The sequence below is a fragment of the Piliocolobus tephrosceles genome, chromosome 21 (genome assembly GCF_002776525.5).
Source record: "Piliocolobus tephrosceles isolate RC106 chromosome 21, ASM277652v3, whole genome shotgun sequence".
In the NCBI taxonomy this organism is placed as follows: domain Eukaryota; kingdom Metazoa; phylum Chordata; class Mammalia; order Primates; family Cercopithecidae; genus Piliocolobus; species Piliocolobus tephrosceles.
Genome location: NC_045454.1, coordinates 12,296,067 through 12,305,772, shown reverse-complemented (window position 1 = coordinate 12,305,772; position 9,706 = coordinate 12,296,067). Strand labels below are relative to the sequence as shown.

At 52.0% G+C, this 9,706-nt stretch overlaps 1 protein-coding gene and 1 long non-coding RNA gene across 5 annotated transcripts in view; one reads left to right on the top strand and one right to left on the bottom strand.

The window, feature by feature from the left end:
* Nucleotides 1-9,706, bottom strand: part of EML2 (EMAP like 2) — a 35,230-nt gene that overhangs the window by 24,272 nt on the left and 1,252 nt on the right. For 3 of the 4 annotated variants that reach the window (XR_003309987.1, XM_026457349.1, XM_026457348.1), the window contains exons 4-8: nt 7,076-7,104; nt 6,732-6,861; nt 3,148-3,297; nt 196-265; nt 29-97 (exon numbers count right to left, since the gene is read on the bottom strand). Coding sequence is in view for 3 of the 4 variants with exons in the window: in XM_026457349.1 (XP_026313134.1) it covers nt 29-97; nt 196-265; nt 3,148-3,297; nt 6,732-6,861; nt 7,076-7,104 (448 nt within the window). In the remaining variant the exon portion in view is untranslated. Of the gene's footprint in view, nt 1-28; nt 98-195; nt 266-3,147; nt 3,298-6,731; nt 6,862-7,075; nt 7,105-7,582; nt 7,897-9,706 lie in introns of those variants that run through there. The other variant, XM_026457350.2, reaches the window with a different exon arrangement.
* Nucleotides 8,471-9,706, top strand: part of LOC116418576 — a 2,952-nt gene continuing 1,716 nt past the window's right edge. The window contains exon 1 of the long non-coding RNA XR_004228666.1: nt 8,471-8,601. This is a non-coding gene — a long non-coding RNA (uncharacterized LOC116418576). The remainder of the gene's footprint in view (nt 8,602-9,706) is intronic.

Below are 9,706 nucleotides of genomic sequence, written 5' to 3'. Positions count from 1 at the left end.
CCACACAGCACACGGCTCTGTCAAACACCCCCAAGCCCAGCACGTGTAAGGTGGAGAGGGAAACTGAGTCCCAGATGCGCACGTGGGGTGGCAGCGGCTGCAGGGAAGAGAGGCTTGTTACCCTGAGGAGGCCAGCTGCGTGTCCCCCACAACTGCGTCCTGCACTCTTCTCTGCTTTCCCCTCCCTTCCATTACCTTCCCTTCCTTAGTGGTGCCCGCCACCTGTCCCGTGGCGATGGTGACCATATCCGGGTGGATGGCCAAGCTGCAGAAAGGGACAGACAGACCAAGGCTCAGTGGGAAAGAGGAGGCTCCCAGCGACCCAGGATATTCATTCCACAAATTGGCTGGTTCAGTTTAGTCAATAAACATGTATTTAGTCCATTAACAGCCGTAAGCGGATGCCCTCCAGGTACCTGGCTCAGAAGCAAGACTCAAGCCTGGGGTCTCTAACTCAAATGCCATCAGGACGCAGGTCTGTACTTCAAATAGCGGCCAGGAGAGCACACTGATTTAAGGGGGATTACACCACCCTGCTCCAACCACCAGGAATTGTCTGGAATGCCTATTCAGTTTTTTTTTTTTTTAAGAGACGGAGTCTCCCAGCACTTTGGGAGGCCAAGGCGGGCGGATCACCTGAGGTCAGGACTTCGAGATCTGCCGGGCCAACATGGGGAAACCCTGTCTCTACTAAAAGTACAAAAATTAGCTCGGCGTGGTGGCGGGCACCTGTAGTTCCAGCTCCTCAGGAGGCTGAGGCAGGAGAATCGCTTGAACCCAGAAGGCGGAGGTTCCAGTGAGTGGAGATAGTGCCACTAGACTCCAGCCTGGGAGACAGAGTGAGACTAGTTCTCAAAAAAAAAAAAAAAAAATGGAGTCTTGTTCTGTCACCCAGGCTAGAGTGCAGTGGCAGGATCATAAGCTGACTGCAGCCTCCAACTCCTGGGCTTCAGCAATCCTTCCGCCTTGGCCTCCCAAAGTGCTGGTTTTACAGGTGTGAGCCACCTCGCTGCCCAGATTTTCTTTTCTTTTCTTTTCTTTTTTTTTTTTTTGAGACAGAGTCTCGCTCTGTCGCCCAGACTGGAGTGCAGTGGCCGGATCTCAGCTCACTGCAAGCTCCGCCTCCCGGGTTTACGCCATTCTCCTGCCTCAGCCTCCCGAGTAGCTGGGACTACAGGTATCCACCACCACCTCCGGCTAGTTTTTTGTAATTTTTTTAGTAGAGACGGGGTTTCACCATGTTAGCTGTGGGGAAAACAAAGAGAGATCAGCCTGTTACTGTGTCTATATAGAAGGAAGTAGACATAAGAGACTCCATTTAGTTCTGTATTTGAGATGCTGTTAATCTGTGACTCTACCCCCAATCTTGTCCTTGCTAGAGACATCGCTGTGGTAATCAAGGTTAAAAGGATTTTGGGCTGTGCAGAATGTGATTTGTTAAACGAGAGCCTAAAGGCTGCTCGTAGTTAAAGGTCATCACCATTCTCTTAAATCTCAAGAAAGAGAAAAACATTTGTCTCCTGCCCCTCCCTGGGCAATGGTACATCTCCGGGTAAAACCCATTGTGTGCTTTGTGTTACTGAGTAAGGAGAAAACCACCTTCAGGAATAAGGTGGGGCTTGCTGGAGCAATATTGCTAAAAGGTTTATGGAGATGTTCGCATATGCATCTCAAGGCACAGCATTTTTCCTTTAAACTTATTCATGTTACAAGGATTTTTGTTCATGTGTCTTACTGCTGATTTCCTCCCTACAATGATCCTATTTTCCAGCCACTCCCTTATTTTTTAGATGGTAAAGATAATTATCAATAAATACTAAGGGAGCAGAGAGGCCGGTGCCAGTGTGGGTCCTCTGTAAGCACAGCACTGGTCCCCTGGGTCCCGCTTTTCTTTCTCTATACTTTGTCTCTGTGTCTTTATTTCTTTTCTCAAGTCTCTCATTCCACCTAACGAGAAGCACCCACAGGTGTGGAGGGGCAGGCCACCCCTTCATTAGCCAGGATGGTCTCGATCTCCTGACCTAGTGATCCGTCCGTCTCGGCCTCCCAAAGTGCTGGGATTACAGGCTTGAGCCACCGTGCCCGGCCCCAGATTTTCTTTTTCTTTTCCTTTTTTTTTTTTTTTTGAGACGGAGTCTCACTCTGTCGCCCAGGCTGGAGTGCAGTGGTGTGATCTGGGCTCACTGCAAGCTCTGCCTCCTGGGGTTACCCCATTGTCCTGCCTCAGTCTTCCGAGTAGCTAGGACTACAGGTGCCCGCCACCATGCCCAGCTAATTTTTTTTTTTTTTTTTTTGAGACGGAGTCTTGCTCTGCCACCCAGGCTGGAGTGCAGTGGCCGGATCTCAGCTCACTGCAAGCTCCGCCTCCCGGGTTCAGGGCATTCTCCTGTCTCAGCCTCCCGAGTAGCTGGGACTACAGGCGCCCGCCTCGTCGCCCGGCTAGTTTTTTGTATTTTTTAGTAGAGACGGGGTTTCACCGTATTAGCCAGGATGGTCTCGATCTCCTGACCTCGTGATCCGCCCGTCTCGGCCTCCCAAAGTGCTGGGATTACAGGCTTGAGCCACCGCGCCCGGCGCCCAGCTAATTTTTTTTTGTGATTTTAGTAGAGACGGGGTTTCACCGTGTTAGCCAGGATGGTTCCGATCTCCTGACCTCGTGATCCACCCGCCTTGGCCTCCCAAAGTGCTAGGATTACAGGTGTGAGCCACTGGGCCCGGCCCCAGATTTTCAAAAGAAGGGAAAGATCCAGGAATTGAGTGAATTCACTGTCTGAATTTTTTCTGAGACAAGGCTGGCTCTTTCACCCAGGCTGGAGTGCAGTGGCTCAATCACAGCTCACCGCAGCCTCGACCTCCTGAGTTCAAGCAATCCTCTTGCTTCAGCCTCCCGAGTAGCTGGGACCATAGGGGCTCACCACCACACCCAACTAAAACATCTGAAATATTGAAATATTGATATTCAATCCATTTTCCCACTGAATTCAGCCTGAGGGCAGCTGGTGGCTTTGGAGGGCAGCTGGGAGCCACGTCTTGGCCTCGCCCCAAACCCCACAGGGCAGCAATGTGAAAAGAGGCCTAGAGGGGCAGGGGCTGGAGCTCCACCTCCGGCCACAGCCCCCCTCCCATCCCCTCCCTCCCACATCTCACCATTTGATGTCATCGTTGTGTCCCAGGTAGTGTCGCTGCCTCTGCTCCTCCACGCTGTATAGCACAGCCACGGAGGCCACAAAGTACACTATCTCCCCGGTGGGCAGCAAATAAAGGTTGGCCCGGCAGTCTCGGCCACGGTAGCCATAGCTGGAGCCACCCAGGGGCCCGTTAAGGAATGTGTCTTTTTCTTGTTGTTGTTTTCTGTTTATTTATTTATTTATTTATTTTTTCTTTTTTTTTGAAAAGTGGCACAATCTCAGCTCATTGCAACCTCCGACTCCCTGGTTCAAGCGATTCTCCTGCCTCAGCCTCCTGAGTATCTGGGACTACAGACACACGCCACCAAGCCCAGCTAATTTTTATATTTTTAGTAGAGATGGTGTTTCCCCATGTTGGCCAGGATGGTTTTGATCTCCTGACCTCATGATGCACCCGCCTCGGCCTCCCAAAGTGCTGGGATTACAGGTGTGCGCCACCACACCCAGCCTGCTTTGATTATTTAAGATGGAGTCTGTCGCCCAGGCTGGAGTGCAGTGGCATAATCCCAGCTCACTGCAACCTCCGCCTCAGGGTTCAAGCAATTTTCCTGTCTCAGCCTCCCAAGTAGCTGGGACTACAGGCGCATGCCACCATGCCAGGCTAATTTTTGTATTTTTAATAGAGATGGGGTTTCACCATATTGGTCAGGGTGGTCTCCAACTCCTGACCTCAGGTGATCCACCCACCTTGGTTTCCCAAAGTGCTGGGATTAGAGGCATGAGCCACTGGCGCCGGGCCAAGGAATGTATTTTGCATCACACACACTGGCTGAGGACCAGACTCAACAAGCTCATTGGAATGAGGTTTTTCTGTTTCCACTCTCACCTCTGTAGTGGGCTGATGGTTCCCTCCCACTCCAAAAAAAACATGTCTGTTTCCTTTGTTTTTTGTTTTTTTTTTTGATGTGGAGTTTCACTCTTGTTGCCCAGCCAGGAGCGCAATGGCGTGATCTCGGCTCATGGCAACCTCCACCTCCTGGGTTCAAGAGATTCTCCTGCCTCAGCCTCCCAAGTAGCTGGGATTACAGGTATGCGCCACCATGCCCGCCTAATTTTGTATTTTTAGTAGAGACAGGATTTCTCCATATTGGTCAGGCTGGTCTCAAACTCCCGACCTCAGGTGATCCGCCTGCCTCGGCCTCCCAAAGTGCTGGGATTCTAGGTGTGAGCCACTGAGCCCAGCCTATGTCTGTTTCTTAATCCCCTCAACTTGCAAATGTGACCTTACAAGGAAAATGGGTCTTTGCAGATATAATTATAGATCTCAAGATGAGATCATCCTGGATTATCACAAATCCGATCACAAGTGTCCTTATAAACGACAGAAGAGGCAACCTCAATCTCCTGGGCTTAAGTGATCCTCCTGCCTCCGCTTCCCAAATAGCTGAGACTACAGGCATGCACCACCATGCCCAGCTAATTTTTTATATATTTTTTGTAAAGATGCAGTCTCGCCATGTTGCCCAGGCTGGTCTCAAACTCCTGGGCTCAAGCAATCCACTCGTCTTGGCCTCCTAAAGTGCTGGGATTATAGGCATGAGCCACTGCACCCAGCCTGCCTGGCTAATTTTTAAAAAAATTTTTGTAGAGATGGCATCTCGCTTTGCTGCCCAGGCTGATAGTTATCTGGTTTATTTGTTAACTGCTCATATTCCCCGATAAGACTGTGAGTTCCATGGTGGCTGAGATTGGGCTGTTCTTTTCATTTCTGCATCTCTTCCTCCAGGAAGCCCTCCATGACCCCAGGCTGGGTCAGCCCCATCCCTGTGGATTCCCTATCCCAGCCTTGCACACTCTGGGTTGTCACTCTCAACGAGTCTGTTCCCATGCTAGACTGTATGCCCCAGGAGGGCAGGTGGATGCTGTCATGGTCAGCACTGGGTCCCCAGCCCTATGTCGCAGATGTTCAGAAAATATCTGAATGGGCCAAGCACGGTGGCTCACGCCTGTAATCTCAGCACTTTGGGAGGCCGAGGCAGGTGGATCACTTGAGGTCAGGAGTCCGAGACCAGCCTGGCCAACATGGCGAAACCCTGTCTTGACTAAAAAAAAAAACACACAAAAAATTAGCCAGGCATGGTGGCGCATGCCACCCAGCTACTCGGGTGGCTGAGGCAGGAGAATGGCTTGAACCCAGGAGATGGAGATTGTAGTGAGCCAAGATCGTGCCACTGCACTCCAGCCTGGGTGTCTCAAAAACAAGAAAATATCTGAATGATTGTCAGTATACATATATCCTGACCCAGTGGAAACTGCTGTGCCCTGCAGTCACTGCAGAGGGGAGCAATCTGAGGTCCACGCTTTTGCAGTCTCAGCCACCTCTCATCAGATGCTTATCAAGCCCCACTGGCAGGACATTCGGGACAGATTCCAGGGGATGTTTCCAGCTGCCTCGAGAAGGCTCTGGGCTCCCAGAAGGCCAGGCCATTTCACCAACCACCCTGTCTCCTCCAAAGAGTAAACCAAGGCTGAGAGAGAAGCAGACACGGACCAGATTCCTGGGGTGTGGACTCCAAGCTCAATAGGCTTTTAGGAAAAAGTTTGAGTCCCAGAATCAGGATTCTTGTCCCTATATATAATCTCAGTTTCTGTATCTGGAAAGGGGGTATAATAATTTCCAAACTGTAGGCCTCGGAGAGCTCTCGGAGGCCACTAGTTGTAAAAAAAACAAATTCATACCTGGAATAACTTAGAACAGTGTCTGTCACATAGTAAGTGCTTGAGTTATTATTATTTTGAATTTTTTGTTTTGTTTTGTTTTTGAGACAGGGTCTCACTCTGTCGTCCAGGCTGGAGTGCAATGGTACAATCATGGCTCACTGCAACCTCGACCTCCCAGGCTTAAGTGATCCTCCCACCTCAGCCTCCAGAGTAGCTGGGAATCACAGGAGCATGCCACCATGTCTGGCTATTTTTTTTTTTTTTTTTTTTTTTTTTGAGACGGAGTTTTGCTCTTGTGGCCCAGGCCGGAGAGCAATGGGGCAATCTCGGCTCACTGCAACCTCTGCCTCGTGGGTTCAAGCGATTCTCCTGTCTCAGTCTCCCGAGTAGCTGGGTTTACAGGCACATGCAACCACGCTCGGCTAATTTTTGTATTTTTAATAGACACGGGATTTCATCATATTGGTCAGGCTGGTCTCAAACTCTTGACCTCAGGTGATCCTCCCGCCTCAGCCATGAAATTCATTTTTCAGAGAAGGCAATTAACACACAGAGTCAAGGCGACTTTTCCTGGGTCACACAGCCAGCTACGGGCTGGACTGGGGTTTGATCCCATCTCTGTCAGACTCCAAAGCCGGGGCTCCCAGCCATTTCCAACTCATTGTTGCTCAAATGCACCATTCCCACTCTGGTCACACAGCCCTTGAACGTGCTGTACCTTTTTTTGTGTGTTGCCCAGGCGGGTCTCAAACTCCTGGCCTCAAACGATCCTCCCATCTCAGCCTCCCAAAGTGCTGGGATTACAGGCCTGAGCTGCCTTGACCGCCTTTCTATTTCCTCTTGAAGAGATGGGAGCACTGAGGGGATTCCAGAAAAGGATACACCCAGTCCAGCTTGAGCCGGCAAGAAGGCAGCTCCGAGCGTGTGTCCAGGCTGTAGGTGGGTGCCAGCTCATCTGGGATCAGCATGGGCACAGGGCGGCCCCTCAGGAACATTTTCACGGAGCCATCCTCTGCCAGGACACCCCCAGAGGTCAGGCACTGACACCAGCCCCATCCCTATTCCCGCTCCTCTTCCAGCTTTTTTTTTTTTTTTTTTTTTTTTAAGGCAAGGAAACTGAAGCCAGAAAGGCAAAGACCCAGTAGCCAGGATTCCTGACCTCTGGCTCCAGCTTGTCATCCCAGCAAGCAAGCTTCCACCAAGCCCTTCCCCATCTCCCCACTCACCCACACTGAAGATAACTTCTTTGGTTTTGCTGTTAGGAAAGGACAAAGAAAAACAAAAGGTCTTAGCAGTCAGGTCAGAAAAGGGGAGACACCATTCCTCCTCCCCACCGCTCCCCGGAGGTCCGATGAAAACGGGGCCGAGTAAGGGGCAGAGCGCTGCCTCTCTGCAGGCCGTGTGCTTTGCTCGGTTGATCTTGCAGAGCCTAAGACACAGGCCCAGAGAGGCAGGGATCGCCAAAGATCACACAGCACGAAGTGGCAGGGACGCGATCCTGAAAGAAGGGAGTCACCAAGGACCCTTCCCTCCTAATCAGCACGGTGCTCCCAACGCCCCCCACCCGCAGTCCCCCAGCACCCCAAACGTCAAGCAGCGGGAGAAACCTGGAGAGTTTAAGGGAAGGGGCGTGTCCCCACGCCGGCCTGGGCCCCAGGGGATAGGGGAGACCTGAGATCTAAGCCCCTGGAGCGCGGAGAGGAGATGGGGGGTAGTCTGCAAAAGGGTCTCACCCAGGTCCAAAGCTACTCATGGCGGCGGCTGGCGGAGCTTCAGGGCCGGGGGTGGAGCCGGGACCGGCTCTGCCGCTTCCGGCCCTGGGAGGCGCCCGGACTGCCGCGCCCCTGCCCCGCCCTCCACGGCCGCCCCTGGAGCCGGAGGGTCCCACCGGGTCACACATCCCGGGCTGTGGACTCCCGATCCCAGGTTCTTTCAGGGTGGGTGGGGGGAGACTGGTTGAGAAGACGGACTCGGGAGCGCGCCTGCTTGAGTTAAAACCCCCGTTGTGCTAATTCCTAGCAGTGTACACAGGTCGTCCAACCTCTGCCTCGGTTTCCTCATTTTAAAAATGGGGATAATAAGAGTACCCGGCCGGGCGCGGTCGCTCACGCCTGTAATCCCAGCACTTTGGGAGGCCGAGGCGGGCGGATCACCTGAGGTCAGGAGTTCAAGACCAGTCTGGTCAACGTGGTGAAACCCCATCTCTACTAAAAATACAAAACTTAGCAGGGCGTGGTGGCTGGTGCCTGTAATCCCAGCTATTTGGGAGGCTGAAGGAGGAAAATCATTCGAACTAGGGAGGCGGAGATTACAGTGAGCTAAGATTGTGCCATTGTGCTTCAGCCTGGGCAACAAGAGCAAGACTCTGTCTCTAAATAATAAATAAATAAATAAGAGAACCCACACCTCCAGGGGATAGTTGAGAGGATGAAATTGGTTAATTATTGGGAAGTGCCTGGAGTATACATAACGCTGTATTTGTGTTTGCTATGTTTGAGCAGAGTTGAAATGTGCAACTTTTGACCTTGGTCTTGCCCTTGCCTGGCCTCCTAGCTCTGACCACGCCCACTACACCATAACTCCAGCTTTAGGGTGATTTTTGTTTCATTTTTGATACAGGGTATTGCTCTGTCGACCAGGCTGGAGTACAATGGCGTGATCATGGCTCACTGAAACCTTGAATTTCCTAGGCTCAAGTGATCCTCCCGCCACAGCCTCCCAAGTAACTGGGTCGACAAGCGCAGGCCAGCAGGTACGGCTATATTCTCTCTCTCTCTCTCTCTCTTTTTTTTATTTGTTTGTTTTAACGGAGTCTCACTCTGTTGCCAGGCTGGAGTGCAGTGGGGCGATCTCGGCTCACTGCAACCTCCGCCTCCCGGGTTGAAGTGATTCTCCTGCCTCAGCCTCCCGAGTAACTGGGACTACAGGCACGCGCCACCACACCCAGCTAATTTTTGTATTTTTAATAGAGAGGGGGTTTCACCATGTTGGCCAGGATGGAGATCTTGTGAAACACCCTCCTAGGCCTCCCAAAGTGCTAGTATTACATGCGTGAGCCACCACGCCAGGCCTAATTTATTTTCGTTTTTAGTAAAGACGAGGGCTCGCTACGTTGCCCAGCCTGGTCTCGAACTCCTGAGCTCAAACGATGATCCCGCCTCCGCCTCCCAAACTGCTAGAATTATAACCTCAGGTTTTTACTCGATCCACATCTTCAGTATGGCCCTGCCTCTGGAGTTGACCACACCTGTCATTCTGATCTCAACCACCTCCTCCCTTCTCACCCTGTTCCTGAGTTGACTCAGTCGCTTGAGAATTGACTGCTACCTCCCCGCAAAGCTCCTTCTCCGGCCCGCCAGGCATTCTCATTACGTCCATTTTCACGTATTCCTTAGTTGAGTACCTTCAAGGCCTCCAAGTTGGCTCCACCTCTTGGCATTTGGCCACGCCCCCACGGCCCCGCCTAACCTTTAAACCACGCCCCTTTCCGCCAGGCAGTGCCCCCTGATTTTGATGTCAAGGCTTCCGGAATCTGGCATGCCTCCACCTGGCCTCAGCCTCTGTTACCCCATACCCCAGGTTTTAATTTCGCCCAGGCGAACACTCTGGCCGCACCTTTAAATTCCTCAGACTTGGCCGGGCGCGGTGGCTCAAGCCTGTAATCCCAGCACTTTGGGAGGCCGAGACGGGTGGATCACGAGGTCAGGAGTTCGAGACCATCCTGGCTAACACGGTGAAACCCCATCTCTACTAAAAATACAAAAAAAAAAAAAAACTAGCCGGGCGAGGTGGCGGGCGCCTGTAGTCCCTGCTACTCAGGAGGCTGAGGCAGGAGAATGGCGTAAACCCGGGAGGCG